Source organism: Heterodontus francisci, chromosome 24, assembly GCF_036365525.1.
Source record: "Heterodontus francisci isolate sHetFra1 chromosome 24, sHetFra1.hap1, whole genome shotgun sequence".
Taxonomy (NCBI): domain Eukaryota; kingdom Metazoa; phylum Chordata; class Chondrichthyes; order Heterodontiformes; family Heterodontidae; genus Heterodontus; species Heterodontus francisci.
Genome location: NC_090394.1, coordinates 34,014,105 through 34,034,174, shown reverse-complemented (window position 1 = coordinate 34,034,174; position 20,070 = coordinate 34,014,105). Strand labels below are relative to the sequence as shown.

At 42.6% G+C, this 20,070-nt stretch overlaps 1 protein-coding gene across 3 annotated transcripts in view; it reads left to right on the top strand.

The window, feature by feature from the left end:
• LOC137383287 (dual specificity mitogen-activated protein kinase kinase 3-like) overlaps positions 1 to 20,070 on the top strand; it is a 148,394-nt gene that overhangs the window by 57,513 nt on the left and 70,811 nt on the right. For all 3 annotated transcript variants that reach the window (XM_068055864.1, XM_068055862.1, XM_068055863.1), the window contains 2 exons: positions 7,527 to 7,596; positions 11,400 to 11,448. In XM_068055864.1, the coding sequence (XP_067911965.1) occupies positions 7,527 to 7,596; positions 11,400 to 11,448 (119 nt within the window). The remainder of the gene's footprint in view (positions 1 to 7,526; positions 7,597 to 11,399; positions 11,449 to 20,070) is intronic.

Below are 20,070 nucleotides of genomic sequence, written 5' to 3'. Positions count from 1 at the left end.
TTGCTGCACCTGCATGCTTTAGTGTTTCATGCACAAGAACACCCAGATCCCTCTGTGCTACACTTTTTTGACATCTCTCTCCATTTAAATAATAGTCTGCCTTTTGATTCTTCCTATCAAAGTGCATGACCTCACACTTTCCTACATTTAAACTCGATCTGCCAAGTTTTTGCCCACGCACTCAATCTATTTATATCCCCTTGCAGATTCCTTATGTCCTCATTACAACATGCCCTCCCACCTATTTTTGTATCACCAGCAAATTTGGAAAGGTTACACTCTGCCTCTCCTCCAAGTCATTAATATAGATAGTAAATAATTGAGGCCCCAGGACTGATCCTTGTGGCACTCCACTAGTTACGTCTTTCCCGACTCTGTCTTCTGTGAGTTAACCAATCCTCAATCCATGCTAATACATTACCCCCATTATCGTGATCTCCTATCTTGTGCAATAATCTTTTATGTGGCACCTTATCGAATGCCTTCTGGAAATCCAAATACACTACATCTACCGGTTCCCCTTTATCAACTCTGCTTGTTATATCCTCAAAGAACTCTAGCAAATTTGTCAAACATGATTTCTCTTTCACAAAACCATGTTGACTCTGTTTGATTGCGTTAAACTTTTCTAAATGTCCTGCTAATTCTTCCTTAATAATCGACTCCAGCATTTTCCAATGACCGATGTTAGGCTGACTGGCCTATAGTTTCCTGCTTTTGTCTCCCTCCCTTCTTGAACAGGGGCGTCACATTAGCCGTTTTCCAATATGCTGGTTCCCTCCCGGAATCCAGTGAGTTATGGAATATTTTGACCAATGCCTCCACTACCTCTGCAGCCACTTCCTTTGAAACCCTTGGATGTAGGCCATCAGGTCCTGGCGACTTGTCTGCCTTTAGTCCCATTAGGTTGTCAAATACTTTGTCCCTTGTGATAGAGACTGTTAGAAGATCTTTCCTCCCATTAGCTTGTTTGATATCCGTGAGATGTTAATAGTGTCCTCTACCGTGAAAACCGATGCAAAATATTGGTTTAAGTTATCTGCCATTTCCATGTTCCCCATTATCAATTCTCCAGTAGCATCCTCCAAGGGTTCCATGCTCATCTTAGCTACTCTTTTTATATACCTGTAGAAGCTCTTGCTGTTTGTTTCTATATTTCTTGCCAATTTACTTTCATAATCAATTTTCTTCCTCTTTATTAGCTTTTTAGTCATCCTCTGCTGGTTCCTTTAAAAAAAAAAAAAAAAATTCCCAATTCTCTGGCCTACCACTAGTTTTTGATTGGATACTCTCATTGACCACCTTTGTTCATCCTTCTCATCGAGTCCTTTTTGACCGGGATAAATCTTTGCTGAGCGTTATGCAATATCTGCTTAAATGTCTGCCACTGCTCATCCACTGACCTTCCCCTTAGTCTATCTTCCCAGCCCACTTTAGACAACTCTTTCTTCATACCTCTGTAATTGCCCTTGTTTAAGTTGAGGACACTGGTTTGAGACCCGTGTCGCTCGTCCTCAAACTGAATTTGAAATTCTACCATGTTGTGATCGCTACCGCATAGAGGATCCTTAACCACGATATCTCTTAATCCTACTTCATTACACATTACTAGATCTAAGATAGCCTGTTCCCGGGTATGTTCTGCAATGTATTGCTGTAAGTAAAAATCCCTAATGCACCATACAAATTCGTCTTCCATGTTTCCGCTGCCAATCTGATTTGTCCAGTCAATACGCAGATTAAAATCACCCATGACAATTCTAGTGCCCTTTTTACACGCCTCCGTTATTGCCCGATTTTATACTTTTTTCCTACAATGAGCAACCCTTCAGGGGCCTATAGACGACTCCAACCCATGACTTCTTCCCCTTGCTATTTCTTGTTTCCACCCAAACTGATTCCACCTCATGATCTATTGCACCTATGTCACTACTCACCACCGCACTGATACCTTTCTTTATTAACAAAGCTACCCCACCTCCTTTTCCTTTTTGTCTATTTTTCCAGAACGTCGAATACCCTTGAATATTGTGTTCTCAGTCTTGGTCACCCTGCAACCACATCTCTAATAGCTGTCAAGTCATATTCATTTATTTCTATTTGTGCTGTCAACTCGTCTATCTTGTTACAAATGCTGTGTGCATTCAGATAAAGAGCCTTAAACTTTGACTTTTTACCATTATTACTCACTCTGGTTTGAATTTCTGCTGCAGTCTTCTGCTTATATATTCCGCCCCTTCCTGTCACACTTTGATTACCGTTTGCCTTTTCGCTACCCTCCACCTCTGCTCTCTCGTTCCTTTTTGCTTTTTTAAAATTCAATTGAATTTCCCCCCTCTCCCCCCCCCCCCCCCCCCACCCCTTGCCACTAATTAGTTTAAAGTCCTATCTATAAACCCTAGTTATATGATTTCGCCAGGACACTGGTCCCAGCATGGTTCAAATGAAGCCCGTCTCAACAAAACAGCTCTCTCCTTCCCCAGTACTGGTGCCAGTGCCCCACGAATTGGAACGCATTTCTCCCACGCCAGTCTTTGAGCCACGCATTTACCTCTCTAATCTTATTTACCCTATGCCAATTTGCACGGGGCTCAGGTTGCAATCTGGAAATTGTTACCTTTTGCGGTTCTGCTTCTTAATTTAGCCCCGAGCTGCTCATAATCCCTCAGCAGAACCTCTTTCCTAGTCCTATCTGTGTCGTTGGTACCTACGTGGACCATGACAACCGGATCCTTCCCCTCCCACTCCAAGTTCCTCTCCAGCCCAGAAGACATGTCCTTAACCTGGCACCAGGTAGGCAACACCACCTTAGGGACTCCCTGTCTTTGCTGCAGAGAACGGTATCTACTCCCCTAACTATGCTATCCCCTATTACTACTACATTTCTTTTTTCTCCCCCCACTTAAATGGCGCTCTGAAGCACGGTGCTGTGGTCAGTTCGCTCATCCTCCCTGTAGTCTGTGCCCTCGTCCACACCGGGAGCAGGAACCTCGTATCTATTAGATAAGGGCACTGGCTGAGGTTCCTCCAAAGCTAAATTCTGGATCCCTATACCTGCCTCTCTTGCAGTCACACCCTCCTGTCCCTGACCACGGTCCAAATTTGATGTAATTAATCAAAGGGGTGTGACTGTCTCCTGAAACACAGTGTCCAGGTAACTCTCCCTCTCCCTGATGTGTCGCAGTGTCTGCAGCTCAGACTCCAGCTCACCAATTGTGAGCCGAAGGTCATCGAGCAGCCAACACTGTTTTAATGCAGTAACTTCTCCAGAAGAGCTTTCTGGTAGCCAAGTACAACAGGAGGTCATTATTGTAATTCTGTTTCTGCAGGTGCAACATTTTTATTTTATATCATTTTATCTGGAAGAAAATCACACATTTCCTGTCAGGTGCAGATAGAAGCAGATGACTCATTGGGATGGGGCTATGAACCAATAGCAGTGGTACACAGTGAGCATTGAGTAATGCAGTACTCTGTTGAGAGGATGAGGAAGGAGTGCACTTTTGTTTGATTGTAATTGCATCATAGCTATGCAATAACTGAATAAAAAGGGTTTTGAAAAAAACTTCATATGCTGGAAACTTCAATGCTCATAATACAAAGCAGCAGTTATAGCAGCAAAGGAACATGTGTCAGCTATTTAGTCCCTTGAGCCTGTTCCACAATTCAGTTAGATCATGGCTAATTGTATTTTAATTCTTATCTTGTCTACCTTGCCTAACAAAAATCTATCAATCTCAATTTTTGAAATTTTCAATTGACTCCCAGCCTCAGCAGCTTTTTGTTTTGGTGGCGAGAGTTCCTGATTTCCACTACTGTTTGAAGAATTGCATCCTTACATCACTGTGAACGGCCTGGCTGTAATTTTAAGATTATGTTCCCTTGTTCTGCACCACCCGCGCCACCAACCACCCCCCCCCCCCCCCCCCCCCCAGCCCTCCGAGTGGAAATAGTTTTTCTCTATCTACCCTATCATCCTTTAATCACTTTAAACACCTCAAATAAATCACTCCTCAATATTTTATATTCAACGGAATGCAAGTCTAGTCAGTGCAACTTGTCTTCCTGATTTAACCCTTTTAGCCCTGGTATCATTCTAGTATGTGTTAGTATGTGAGATATCATTTGCTTTCTTTTGCAGATGCTGATGTGCTTTTTGACATTTTCCACTTTTCATTCTGCACACGCTTAATTTATCCACTGGAAGTTGTCTATAATATGCCTCTTGGTAGAAAAGTAACCTCAGAATGAGATTTAAGAACATCTTAACCAGAGCTCCTGGATGTGTTTATACAGATGCCCTGAGGCAGTATTGCAGGAACGCAAAACCAGATGCATTACCTTGATATGCTTACTTGCCAATTACCACAGCTTTTTGTGACGGTTAACCTGATTTCACCTTGCTCTTGAGGAGAGCTGAGAATGGTTTCAATTCGTTTTAAACATGTAGATGCACTGGGTTTGTAGTTCAATTTGCATACATTTTTATCTTTCTGTTTCGTCAACTCCCTCAGTTGCAACACCAAACCCTTCAGCTATGTCCTTCCTGTTCCAAATTTTGGGATGTTCAACTTGGGCAAGTAAAGGCATGTCAGTGACATATTGAAATATTAAATAAAAATGGTATAAATGCACAGCAAGTTGATCAGTGTTAGAAAGAGAGCACCAAAGGGCAACATTTCTGGCAATGTATTTCTCACCATTTAATCTTAACAGCTGTGCTTTCTATTTCCATTGTGTTCTGTTTTAATTTTGAATATTCGTTTGATTTTCTTTTCTTTTTGTCTCCATGTTACACATTAACCAATGTGACATTTGCAAAATTTGAAGAGGAGCAGGGCAGTTCTCCCTGGTGTCCTGGCTAACACTCTTTATCCCTCAACCAACATCATCTTAAAACAGATTATATGGTTATTAGCACATTGATGTTTGTGGGAGTTTTTTTTTTAGAGATACAGCACTGAAACATGCCCTTTGGCCCACCAAGTCTGTGCCGACCATCAACCACCCATTTATACTAATCCTACATTAATCCCATATTCCTTACCACATCCCCACTTGCCTACACTAGGGGCAATTTACAATGGCCAATTTACCTATCAACCTGCAAGTCTTTGGCTGTGGGGGGAAACCGGAGCACCTGGCAGAAACCCGCGGGGTTACAGGGAGAACTTGCAAACTTCACACAGGCAATACCCAGAACCGAACCCAGGTCTCTGGAGCTGTGAGGCTGCGGTGCTAACCACTGCGCCACTGTGCCGTTTGTTGTGTTCAAATTGGCTGCTGCATTTCCTGCAACAGACTACAACTTGAAAAATATTTAATCGGCTGTAAAGTGCTTTGGGATGCCCTGAGGTCATGAAAGGTGCTATATAAATGCAAGTCTATCTCCTTTTCTAATAGGAAATGGGAAAAATTCCCACTAATGAAGTCACCCCTCTTTGTTGCGGCCGATAAAGTGAAGGTGGTTTAACCTAAACAAAGTAGATCATATTAGCGCTGTTCACAACTGAACAAGAATTCTGAACAACATTTTTTGCTGCTGTATAGCACCAAGAAACATTAATGTTGCATATCAGAGGAAAAGCAGCCATAATTCTTTAGCATTTTGATAGCATGGTGAGGTGTTACAATTCATGTCAAGCTATTTTAGTGACAGTTTGAGGCACTGTTTATAATGGTGACTGCAAAGTTTTCCTCATTATTCAAAGTGTTGTGCTAAGAAAGGTATTATCCAATAACTTAAGCAACATAGATATCACAAATTAGGAATTTAGTGCTTAAAAATATAATTTGATTGAAGCGCCTTTCTACTAAAAGGAGTAGGCTACTCACCCAATGGTGTTTCCTGCAGGATCCAATGACAGTTGATAGATTTAATCTTTTGGCTGCACCCACTTCTGCCAGCACCCTCAGTTTATATGCCTTCTCATACAAATCAAAAGGTTCACATTCCTATCGGTGATTGGAATTATTAAATTAATTTTTAAATCATTGCAATTTTCTCTGAACCTCTCCTGAAGTTCCTGATTCTGGGCAACAGTTGTGCATGTGCCAGCAACTCCCAGACTTTTGGAGGTGGCTGTTCTTCATGGGTGAGCCCAGGCAGTGAGTGTCGACATGGTGTTTGTGGTCTTCATGCGTCAAGCCTAATCTAAACATGTGCATTTTTGAATCTCCGTCACTGGATGGTTTCAAGGCTAATTTCTTGCCCTTCCACACCCACTCTCCCCTTCCTAACCCAACGCATAGAGGTCAGTTGTAACACCCGAAGTATTATCCTGGCCGAGATCAGCTAACTTGGCACAGACTAGGGGTGAAATGAGACACTAGCGCATAATGTAGACTGATGTGGTACTCCTGACGATGCTGCACTATTTTGGATGAGATATGAAACTGCCATCTCACCTGCCTGTTCAGGTGATTTGGTTCAGCCTGAGCAACAGACCAGGGATGTGAAGGAACCAAACAAGGGAACAGTCTTTCCAGCATTGAGCTGGAGGAAGCTGTGAGTTATACACAAAATAATGTCTGATAAACTGACACCTTATGTGATCAAAATAAGTGCTGGAGAGGTAGCCGTGCTTGTCATCAGCATATGTGTAGAAACTGATCCCTTGCTAATTGATGCCAGCAAGGAACAGCAAGTAGATAAGGAAAGGGAAAGAACCAAGTTTATGGTGCAAAGGAAGCAGCAGAAACCATTACTGGCGATAGACTGGTTGTATTCCAGTAGGTTAGAATAGAAGCACTGAAGGACCGGCTCATTTTTTCCCCCCCAAAATATACTTTATTCATACTTTTTTAAAGTACATTACAAAACAATTCATAGTGGACATTTTATAATTCAAAAAAGATCACGTTCTTTTGATACTGAAGGTGAGGTGCTTCACAACTCTTGCCATTCCATTTTATATACAATATACATTTGCATTACGTAGCAAAAACAATTTCTGGTGCTTACAGCCTAGGGGGTTTTTACACTGGTTCCAGTATACTACAGGAGAGCTGCAGCAACTGCCCCAAACTTTACTGCATCCCTCAGCATGTAGTCCTGGACCTTGGAATGTGCCAGTCTGCAATACTTGGTTGTGGACAACTCTTTGCATTGGAAGACCAGTAAGTTTCGCACAAACCAAAGTGCGTCTTTCATCGAATTGATGGCCCTCCAGCAGCAGTTGATGTTTCTATGTGTGCATCCTTGGGTACAGCCCATAGAGCACAGAGTCCTGCATTACAGAGCTGCTCGGGATGAACCTCAACAAAAACCATTCCATCATTGAAGAGCTGGCTCATGTAGCTGGACAGTGCAGGCAAGACAATGGAAGGATGTCAAAGGCTCCAGGGAAGCTAAGGATGCAAAGAAGCATAACACACCATGGTTAAAGTTGTTGGTGACAAATAAACAAAATAATTTTAATAGTGCAAGTGCAAAGGGAGAATATCCAGTGTCAAACCCTGTTTGCTATGAAATTGTGAAAGTTGGCACTCATTTGATCTTTGATTTTTTTTTCTTTGTTTTACAGGAAAAGTGAAGAAAAAACCTAATTTAAAAATCTCTGATGATGTCTTCAAGCAGCCGGTTACCAGCCCGACGTAAGAGAACCCCTTACTAAACTGGAGCTGCATATTAGCACCTTTGTGTGTGCACGTGTGTTTAAAGAAAGTAGAAGAAGTTCCTCCTGGCTTTGCAGGGAAGGGCATTGCCCAGCATAGCAATAGGCCATACACGTCAGAAGTTGCAGGTTTAATACTGGTTGGTGTTGAGTTCCTGTTTCTAATTGCTATCCAGTGACCCTTGCTTAAAAAGGGCCTTTGTGGATGTCACAAGAACAGGATTGTTTAGATGTGATACCTGCTAGCGTTTGTTGCATAGGAGTAAAGGATGCTAGGTTAAGTACTAGAAGTACGAGAGGGCTGGCAGCATCTATTGCAAATGCTAACTGCGATAGTTAGCACCTATGCAAGAGGAGGAAAGAAAGACCAGACTAAGGAGGAGGAAGCTGATTGAATAAAAAGTATGAGGATTAGGATTAATCTGTTTATTCTGGGAATATTGTTAATAAGGTTTTGTTCTTTTGACAATTTATATAATATTACTTTGTACTCCATCAGAAATTGAATGAAAATTCCTTTTTGCTGAGGTCATTAAAAGCCATCGGTACATATTTTGAAAACTGCAAAAAACATTCAGTCTGAAAGAGAATAATATGTGTTCTGAACCACGAGACAGTGGTTTATAAAGTCATGCAAACCTTAGGAGTCTTTTGTACCTTGGAACACTTACACAGCCAAATTAGCATTTTTAGCTAGAATGTATATATGAATATGTGTCTTACTGTTGATCTAACTATTTGCCCAGGAATTTTTATAAATAATTTCCTGCCATCCAATTTTCTCCCCTATTCTAAAGCCTCAGGTTTGGGTACAGCTCTGCTGACATCAACTGCTGTCCAGCAACTTGTCCTGGTGGACATTCACGAACAAAGCTAGACGAGGTGTTTCTACCACTGGGGAGGAGTAGTATCAGAATTGAGTTTGATCCTGTACTTTTCTAACCCTAACGCCAATACACATGCACTTTCCAAGAATAATTGGATAGCAATCAAGTATTGGATGCCTCTTTAATTTCCCCTCTTGGGACAACCGAGGCTACTTTTAATTCCCTCACCATTGCCCCAGCTGAAATCATAACCTACCATAAATTGGGGATCAACAGAGTACATTCCCAGTATGTATGGTCTAGTTCTACACTGGAGAGTGCCTTTACCAACCTAGTCTTCGGAATAGCTGTACATATGTTCCCTTGTTTAAGCTTTGAAGTTAAAGGTTGTCACCTGCAATATGGCCACTGAATGTCACCATGTAGCTTTGCATCACATGCCTGGTGGTGGAATGTTTGACCAGATTTGAATAGTAGACCACAGATATTTCTTTAATTGTCCCTCATACTTGACAATGAGACTAATTTTATTGAAAGATAATCCTGTGTTGAGTTCTGATCCTGTATATATTAAAAAAGGCGAATACATAATGTTGAGGTGATGCAACTTGTGTTGCTGAGGGTTTTTTAAAATGAGGGGGAGTGTGGGTCATTTAACACCTCAGCGGCGAGAAAAATATTGAACCTATTTAGCTGTTAATCTTTTTTTCCAATGTGTGCGTAATCTTGTTTAAACCTGTTGTGTAATAAATTTGCTGTACATATTCCAAATATCTAAATGCCATTCTGTAAATAGGAAGCTTTTACTGGACAATTTCTCCTTCCCTTCTCCATAAGGGGTTGGCTGCTACTGAGCTAGGTTCAGTGGCACCTATATGCTGTGGTACCTTGTTCAGGTGATCATTGTTAATGTCTGATAAAATATAATGGTGATTGTTGCCATGCTGTTTGATTGTGGGGGTATCACAAGTCAAACCAGGTCCAGTCCTCACACAATGTCTGCACGTATAGCAATCAGCAGTGTTTGCTATAACTGAGGAGCCACCAGAGAAGTGGAGAAACCCCTCCGGAGCAGTGATCCCTCTAAATTTTCTTTGTTTTGAGCAGCCTGTTTATTTCAAATTTACGTGGCCACGCATACGTGATATCTTAAAAGGGGACAGCTTGTGAATGGCTTGCATGGCACTTTCTGGGTTGTTGTGTGGCTGTGCAGCTTAAAGGGGACATTGCTCAGGATATTGTCATTTTACTTCTAGCTGTAAGTGGTTTTTGAGCCATTGGCCTGCGTGAACCTTCCCATCCATCCAGAAGAGTGCAGTCATAAAAGAAAGTAGTGTACTGCAACATTTAAAACAACCATGCATAGGTGGCTTTCTCCGTTGCCAGTGGTGCTGTAGAATCTGTCTAAGTGTAAATTGGGCAGATACACAGGCTCTTTCCAACAAAGTTGTTCTGCAATACTAGGGAATATCAAATCTTTGTAGTGGTCTATATACAGCATTGGATTTTTCCTACATAAGAACATAAGAACTAGGAGCAGGAGTAGGCAATTCAGCCCCTCGAGCCTGCTCCGCCATTCAATACGATCATGGCTGATCTCTTCTCTGCCTCAGCTCCACTTTCCTGCCTGTTCTCCATAGCCCTTCAACCCATTACTGTCTATATATTTTTATATATATCTGTACTGAGAGAAGCACAAAAAATCCTTAATAAAAACAGAAAATGTTAGAAATACTCAGGTTAGCATCTGTGGAGTGAGAAACAAAGTTAATATTTAATGTTGATGAACTTTCATTAACCTGAGCTGTTGACTTTGTTTCTTTCGCCACAGATCCTGTCTGACCTGTTGAGTATTTCTAACATTTTCTGTTTTTTTTTTCAGATTTCCAGCATCTGTAGTATGTTATTATAAAAAGGCCGTTGTAGGATTTATTAGAATAATACAGCATGGAAGGAGGCCGTTCGGTCAGTTGTGCCTGTGCTGGCTCTTTGAAAGAGCTATCCAATTAGTCGCACTCCCCTGCACATTAACTCCTAGCCCTGCATAGTTTTGTCATTTTCAGTATATATTCAATTCCTTTTTGAAAGTTAGATTTGAATCTGCCTCCATCACCCTTTTGAGTACTGCATTCCATATCACAATGCTGCATAGAGTTCTCCTCATCTGCCACCTTTTTTGCCAGAATCTTCCCAAACTGCTATACACCTACCAGAAGACTAGTCTCCTGTGTAAGCATTTCCATATCTGCCTTTGAGAGGAACATGCTGCTCAGACTTGTCAGCATGCCTGTTCCCTACTAGAATGATAGTATTGTCTGATCTTTTGACTCAGGTGATTGTTTTTTAGGTGGGGTTTTCCAGAAACAGACTGAACCAAGGATTTAAGGAATGTTTGCAGGTTCCTTGGGTCATGTGTGATACATAGAAACTATTCGCAGTTCAGACCCCTTGGAATTTCCCAACCTGTCTGGATTATCAGTGGAATTTGGCTTTGAGGACATTGTTTTGGGTCTTGTTAAATGGAGACACTGTCTCTATTCAAGGGCATCCAGGAGGCAGTGAGATGTGGCTCAGGGTTTTCTGACTCTCCATTCAGGGCAACAGACAAGGAAGGAACACGTCTAGATGTGGCCAATTTTTTTTCTTGGCACTGCCAAAAGCCCTGTGTGCTTCTTTCTTTACCTCCCTTCCCATGACTTTTATGCCCTTGGACTCCACTGCGGTCCTCTATGATATATGTTTTAATTTGTATGCTATCATACTCTGAGAATACTCTAGATCTGGAAAATGGCATTTAAAAAAAATATATATATTTCGAGTCTCTACTATTTTGTACGTTTCTTTCTGTCTCTAGAAGTTTGCTCTTTATTTGTTTAGCAGTGGTGTCACAGTCTTTGTACAATTAATGCAGTTTATTGGGTACTTAAATATATTTCTGTTCAAATTTATTTTCTAGGCCACCCCGAGATCTGGATTCAAAAGCTTGTATTACAATTGGAGATCGAGTAAGGATTTTTTTTTCTTGCTATTTCAACTTTTAGCTAATTTAGATTATTCAAAAGTGATTCCTGTGCTTGGTCTAATGTCCTGTTGAAAAGGAATATTTGAGCTGTATCTGTATTTTAAACTGAGTTAGAATTTCTTTAAATCAGTACAGTTTTATAACTAAATTTATATATAATGTATCAAACCATGGTTACAAACAATTTGACCTTCTAACCAAAAATACTGCATACCAATCCATAGAGATTTGAAGCATCAACAAGTTGCTCTGTCTAATACAGAATGAACTTGATAGTTTTCACTATGAGCAAACCCCAAGGTTGGGTGCTGCTAATTTTTGGATGTGACATTAAACTGAGGTCTGTCTGCCATCTTGGATGGACGTAAAAGATCCTGTGGCACTATTTTGAAGAAGATAAGCGCTTATGATGATGGGGTAATATATTAGCATGGTTAGAGGATTGTCTAACAGGAAACAGAGTTGGGATAAATGGGACATTTTCAGGTTGACAAACTGTAACTAGTGGAGTGCCACAGGGATCAGTGCTGGGGCCTCAACTATTTATGATGTATATTAATGATTTGGATGAAGGGACCGGATGTTATTTAGCCAAATTTAGAAATGATACGAAGATGGGTAGGAAAGCAAGTCACTCCTCTCGGGTGGAAAATAAAGATCCTGTGTCACTGTTTTGCGAAAAGTCAGGCAAGTTCTTCCCAGTGATGTGAGAACAGAAAGTGCCAAAAGTCAGCAGGTCTGGCAGCAACTGTGAAGAGAGAAACAGAGTTGACATTTCAGATCTGTGACCCTTCATCAGAACTGGCAAAAGTTAGAAATGCAATAATCTTTTTGAGCAAGTGAAAGTGGGGGAGTGGATGGGGGGGAAAGAAGAACAAGATGGAGGGAGGAGATATTAAATGACAGATATCATGGAACAGAATGCAAATGGAGTGCGAAATAGTTGGAGCAAAAGACAAAGCATGAGTCCAGAGAGAATGCTAATGGCAGAATAATGAGCAGCTCTGTACAAAAGCAAAAACATGAAAAATAAGTTTGACTAACACATGGTTAAAAAATAAATAAATCATTAAAAAAGAAAAAATATATATTTAAGATTAAAAACTAACAAACAACAAAATGGGGGCTCATGGCCTGAAACTATTGAACTCAATATTGAGTCCAGAAGGCTGTAGAGTGCCGAATCGGAAGATGACGTGCTGTTTCTCGAGCTTACTTTGGTGTTCACTGGAATGCTGCAGTAGGCCGAGGACAGAAATGTGGGCATGGGAACAAGGAGCAGCACCAGGCATACCTCAAAATGAGATGTCAGCCTGGTGAAGCTACAACACAGGATTATCTGCATGCCAAACTGTGTAAGTCGCATGCGATAGACAGAGCTAAGTGATCCCATAACCAATGGATCAGATCTAAGCTCTGCAGTCCTGCCACATCCAGCCCTGAATGGTGGTGGACAATTAAACAACTAACTGGAGGAGGTGGCTCCACAAATATCCCCATCCTCAATGATGGGGGAGCCCAGCACATCTGTGCAAAAGATAAGGCTGAAGCATTTGCAACAATCTTCAGCCAGAAGTGCCAGTGGATGATCCATCTCGGCCTCCTCCTGAAGTCCCCAGCATCACAGATGCCAGACTTCAGCCGATTTGATTCACTCCGCGTGATACCAAGAAACGACTGAAGTAACTGGATACTGCAAAAGCTATGGGCCCTGACAATATTCCGGCAATAGTACTGAAGACCTGTGCTCCAGAACTTGCCACGCCCCTAGCCAAGCTGTTCCAGTACAGCTACAACACTGGCATCTACCCTGCAATGTGGAAAATTGCCCAGGTATGTCCTGTACACAAAAAGCAGGACAAGTTCAACCCGGCCAGTTACCGCCCCATCAGCCTACGCTCAATCATCAGTAAAGTGACGGAAGGTGTTATCGACAGTGCCATCAAGCAGCACTCACTTAGCAATAACCTGCTCAGTGATGCTAAGTTTGGGTTCTGCCAGGGCCACTCAGCTCCTGACCTCATTACAGCCTTGGTTCAAACATGGACAAAAGAACTGAACTCCAGAGGTGAGGTGAGAGTGACCTGTCCTTGACATGAAGGCAGCATTTGACCAAGTATGGCATCAAGGAGCCCTAGCAAAACTGAAGTCAGTGGGAATCGGGTGGGGGGGTGGGGAGCTCCACTGGTTGTGGTTGTTGGCAGTCAATCATCTCAGCTTCAGAACATCAGTGCAGGAGTTCCTCAGGGTAGTGTCCTAGGCCCAACCATCTTCAGCTGCTTCGTCAGTGACCTTCCTTCAATCACAAGGTCAGAAGTGGGGATCGTGGCTGATGATTGCACAATGTTCACCATTCGCAACTCCTCAGATATTGAAGCAGTCCGTGTAGAACTGCAGCAAGACCTGGACAATATCCAGGCTTGGGCTGATAAGTGGCAAGTAACATTCGCGCTACATAAGTGCCAGGCAATGACCATCACTAGCAAGAGAGAATCTAACCATCTCCCCTTGAAATTCAGTGGCATTACGATCGCTGAATCCCCCACTATCAACATCCTAGGGGTTACCATTGAAACTGAACTGGAGTAGCCATATAATTACCGTGGCTACAAGAACAGGTCAGAGGCTAGGAATCCTGAGGCGAGTAATTCACCACCTGACTCCCCAATGCCTGTCCACCATCTACAAAGCACAAGAAAGGAGGGTGATGGAATACTCTCCACTTGCCTGGATGGCTGCAGCTCCAACAACACTCAAGAAGCTCGACACCATCCAGGACAAAGCAGCCTGCTTGATTGGCACCCCATCTACAAAAAACATTCACTCCCTCCACCATTGACGCACAGTGGCAGCAGTGTGTACCATCTACAAGATGCCCTGCAGCAATGTACCAAGGCTCCTGAGACAGCACCTTCCAAACCTGCGACCTCTACCAACTAGATGGACAAGGACAGCAAATGCATGAGAACACCACCACCTGCAAGTTCCCCTCCAAGTCTCTCACCATCCTGACTTGGAACTATATCACCGTTCCTTCACTGTCGCTGGGTCAAAATCCTGGAACTCCCTTCCTAACAGCACTTGTGGGTATACCTACCTCACATGGACTGCAGCAGTTCAAGAAAGCAGCTCACCACCACCTTCTCAAGGGCAATTAGGGATGGGCAATAAATGCTGGCCTAGCCAGCGACACCCACATCCCATGAATTAACTTTAAAAAAGGCAAGCAACTGGAAGCTTGGGGTCATGTTTGTGGACCGAGCGGAGGTGTTCCGCAAAGCAGTCACCCAATCTGCGTTTAGTCTTCCTAGTGTAGAGGAGACTGTGCTGTGAGCAGCGAATACGGTGTACAAAATTGAAAGAAGTACAAGTAAATCACTGCTTTACCTGGAAGGAGTGTTTGGGGCTTTGGATTGCGACGTGAGAGGAGGTAAAAGGGCAGGTGTTACACCTCCTGCGATTGCATAGGAAGGTGCCATGGGAAAGGGAAGAGTGGACCAGGGTGTCACGGAGGGAAAGATCTCTTTGGAATGCTGAGGGGAGGGGAAGATGCTGGAGGTGGTAGAAATGCCAGAGGATAATCCTTTGGATGTGGAGGCTGGTGGGGTGGAAAGTGAGGACAAGGGGAACCCTGTCGCGGTTCTAGGAGGGAGGGGAAGGGGTGAGGACAGAAGTGCGGGAAATGGGTCCGACACCGTTGAGGGCCCTGTCGTCCACAGTGGGTGGGAATCCTCGATTGAGGAAAAAGGAGGGCATATCAGAGGCACTGTTGTGGAAGGTTGCATCATCAGAACAGATGCATCAGAGATGGAGAAACTGGGAGAATGAATTTGAATCCTTATAGGAGGGAGAGTGTGAGGAAGTGTAGTCAAGGTAGCCATGGGAGTTGGTGGGCTTATAATAAATATTTGTAGAAAGGCTATCCATAGAGTTGGAGACAGAGAATTCGAGGAAGCGAAGGGAAGTGTTGGAGATGGACCATGTAAAAATGAGAGAAGGGTGGAAATTGGAAGCAAAGTTGAAGTTTTCTAGTTCGGGGCGAGAGCAGAAGTGGCACTGCTACAATCATAAATGTACTGGAAAAAGATTGGGGAAGGGGGCCTGAGTAGGACAAGAAATGTGCAACATATCCCACAAAAAGACGGGCATAGCTAGGACCCGTGCAAGTACCCATAGCAACACCTTTTATTTGAAGGAAATGAGTGGGGTTGAAGGAGAAGTTGTTCAATGTGAGAACAAGTTCAGCCAGGTGGAGGAGGATGGTTGCGGGTGGGGACTAGTTGGGCCTCTGTTCAAGGAAGAAGCGGAGAGCCCTCAGACCATCTTGGGGATGGAGGTGTAGAGAGATTGGACATCCATAGTGAAGAGATTCCTGGTTAGGGCCAGGAATCTGGAAACTGTCGAAATAACGGAGGGCATCAGAAGAGTCATGGATGTAGATGGGAAGAGACTGGACGAAGGGAGAAAAAATAGTATCAAGATAGGATGAAGTAACTTCAGTGGGCAGGAACAGGCTGAAACAATGGGTCTACTGGGCAGTTCATGTTTGTGGATTTTGGGAAGGAGATAGAAGTGGGTTGTTTGGGGTTATGGGACTGAGGTGGGAAGCTGTAGAGGGAAGATCTCCAGAAGAGATGAGGTCACTGAGGTCCTGGAGACGGTGGCTTGACGTTCGGTGGTAGGGTCATGGTCTGGGGGAGGTAGAAAGAAGTGTCTGAGAGTTGGCGCTCAGCCTCTGCAAGGTAGAGGTTGGTGCACCAGACAACAACAGCACCATCCTTGTCAGTGAGTTTGATCACAATATCAGGGTTAGACTTGAGAGAACGGAGTGCAGCAAGTTCAGAGGGAGAGAGGTTAGAGTGAGTGAGGGGGGGGGGGGTGGTGCAGAGAAATTGAGATGGCCGATATCACGCCGACCGTTTACAATGAAAAGATCAAGGGCGGGTAAGAGGCCAGAGGGAGGGGTCCAGATGGAGGGAGAGTACTGGAGCTGGGTGAATGGGTCCGATGGTCGGGGGAGGACTCCTGGCCTAAGAAGTGAGCCCGGAGGCAATAGAAGAAAAGCTCAACATCATGTTGTGTTTGCTATTTGCGAGATCTTGGTGTGCAAATTGGTTGCCACGTTTCCTACATTACAACAGTACCCATGCTTCAAAAGTACTTCATTAGTTGTAAAGTACTTTGGGACATCCTGAGGTTGTTAAAAGTGCTATATAAATACAAGTTTGTCTTTGCTCCAGTTTGCCTGAAGATGTTGCACATTATCTAATATCTAGAAAAAGTTTGGAAAGTTCTTGAAGCAGGAAAGTGGTAGATGGGTAATGAATGGCAGATAGTATTTAGCTATCACTCCTTACTGAATTTATTGATGAGGGAACATATAGATTTGTGTTATGCTACTGCTTTTTAGGCTTTATTAAATTCGGCTTTAATCTGCTGCTTGATGCTTAATGTTGCATCATTGTCTGCATAGGTGGGAGTGAAGTGCAAGGAGCTCTACAGTCAGCAGTAATTGGACAGGTAGTGAACTTTATCCTTTGCCTTTTAAGTGTTGACTCTAAAATAACCAAGAGTTTTATTGGCCTCAGGTGCTCACATCTCATTTTACATCTGTGGTTTGCCTTGTAGTTCATCAACTTCTAAAATAGTGAAAATAATCATGAAAAGCAGTGGGAGCCACAGCACAAAATGCCTCTGAGGTGCATTACCCTGGCATCAGCTAACCACGTTAATTGATTTTGCTGCAATGGACATGAAATTCTTCAGCTAAATGTGTCATTTTTCACTAGAGGAAAAAATAAAGAGAAAAGAGAGATGGAAGTAGTGATAGAATTTAAGAAAACTTAGTGGGATATTGAAGGGCAAAAGCCAGAGTGAACACGGGGGTGGTGTGGGGGGGGGGGGGGGGGCTACTTCCGGTGGCGAGTAAATAAAAAGTGAGATTGTTAGTGACAGCATTTTGCAGACTCACATAGGCCAGATCATTTAAGAGGGTTCTGGAGGCACTTGGGATAAAAATCCTCTTACAGTACATTTTCTAGGCAATTGAAGTGTTTAGATTTTGTAACTGTGATGATGGTGACAATTGCAGACATCCCCAAACAATTCTAAATTCTGCAAGGTTCATATTATTGAGGTTGAACGCTACTTTCGATTGTCATAGGAACTTGGCAAGGACTGGCAGACTGAGACTTAAAGTGGCACTTGGTTATTTTCTGCTGAAATTTGATTAGTCTAAGAGCTGACCTTAAAACTTTTAATGTGTTTTTTTTAATGTTGCACAGCAGAATTTTGCACTCATCTGGTTAGTTAGTATGTTTGCAGTTGCCTCTGTAGTGTAAAATTCTTTTTGTCCCTGTAGATTGATGGAAATAAAATGGTTGAAAGTTGTAACCTGCTGGATATAAGGTGAACAAGTCAAACAGCAGATCAGCTATTTGATTCATAGAAGCTGTCACTTATATAATTTTTTTTCTTGTGACGCATTCACTTCACAAAACTATATTTTGAGTTATGTCATAAAGACCAGTTACCTGTTCTTTTAGTTCCTCCTCTACCAATTTTCTCCCATTTGAAAAGAGGAAGAGACAAAGTTGAGTGGATAGAGCAAGATTTGAATTGCTGTAGCAAAGAATCAGCATAAACTTTGGGCTGAGTGACCTCTTCCTGTGCTGTAAATGCTTGTTAATCCTTTTCTGAAGATGTTGACTCCAGTTGTGGCTTCAGCGGACATTCCTCGCATGTGAACCTGGACAGTGAGCGTTGATAAGCCATTAAAACATCACAGTCGAGCTTGTCTGATCTCGCCCATGGTGACACCTGTGTTGAATAGATACTGGTTAAGAGCCAAAAGCCTAGCTGATTTTTTTTTTTTCCCCCTTTCCTACACCAGGGCCAAGTGAGGCCAATTGTAGGCTTCTTGTTGTCACCCCCTGCTAACTCACCATAGACTGGGAACTGAACCTGGGATGATGTAGTCTGCCTGGCTGTGCCTTTTAACGAACTGCACCCCTCCTGCCAATGCCTTCCCAACACCGCTCCCCCCTCACCAGTACCAATTGAACTATTGTATTGTACTTTCCGTTTAGGGGTTCTGTTCAACTGTACAGTTGTATTAAATATATAAGGGACTGACCTAATATCAAGGGAGTGCCTAACTAATTAGATCTTGTAGTAAAGTGACATCATCTGTACTGCGGTAGCTTTTCCTGTCTGCCATTACATCACAGTGCTGGCATTTGGCTGGCCAGCTAGGTTATTTTAAGAAAGGACCAATTTTGGTTGGGATGACATGGAATATTTCTCTTCCTACTGGTTCAGCAGTGCATTGAGTAGTTCAAGCACTTATGGAGCTGTTCTATCTAGCTACTGATCCTTACTCTGGCAATGTTACAAGACTAGGCACAGCCCAAGTTTGTATCCAGACTAAAAACTATTCAATGTGCAGTTAGTCAGTATATAACAGCATTCTGGGAATATATTCAAAATTACATCAGCTGTGTCTGTTTTTCTTAAGTTCCTTTTTGCACAAACTCATGCATTCTAGCATTCATGGTAATAATGTACATTTTTGAAAGCATTTATGTTGTGTTTAAAAAGTTAATGGGTGAAGGAAAGAGAAATTTTTGTTCCCCACTTTATATTGAGCAGGAATATAGGTGAATCTTGTTGAAGTTGCTCGTGATGAGTTGGGGGAATAAACATTTTATGACGGCATACAAGAGGTTCTATCTAGTAACACATGGTTTTATTATCGGACTTTCTCTCCATGACATTACACGTGGACTTTTTAAAAAAAAAAAAAAAAAAAATTGTGTCCATACCCTTGTCTGTTTTGTCTTGCACTCCCTTATTCATTCTTTCTCCCTCTCTGTCTTCCCATCTGTCCCTACTCCTTGACATAGACGTTCCAATTGTATCACTAGTGAAATACCATTCAGAATGAATGGGTTCCCATAGGTGTTGCAATTTGGGAACTGAGGCCATTCCGTCTGTATATTTCACTGATCCTTTGTTGTCGGTTATACTCTGGTTGGTGTCTTTGCATCTCTACTTTCGTTTCCCTCTCTGTCTCATTCCTCCTCCTTCACTCGATCATCTTCTCTCCCTCACTCTTTGATTCGATCTTCTGTCCCTCCCTGTCACTGCGTCTCTCTTTTCCTCTGTTTGCTCTTTCACATCTAATTGCCAATGATATCATCACTAGTCACAGTTCACAGTAAAAATAGATCTGCACAAAAAATGCATGGGGAGATGGGAAAGGATGTAAAGGTTATGAAAACTTGCTGTGTTAGGGAATTGAAGCTGTGCAGATTCTTTGAGCCTGTTTCATCTGGTATCTGAGCTAAGTGAGCCTTGGCTCAGTGGTAGCACTGTCACCTCTGAGTCAGAAGGTCATGATTTCAAATCCCAATCCACAGATTTGAGTATGCAATCTGGGCTGACACATCAATGCAGTACATGGGGAATTCTGTACTAGTTTTTGGATGAAACTTTAAACTGAAGTCCCTCCTATCCTCTCAGGTAGTTGTAATGTTCACACTAATGGATTAATGTGGTGTGCTGCAGAGATTGGATTGGACACATTGTTGTGATAGTGGAGAGG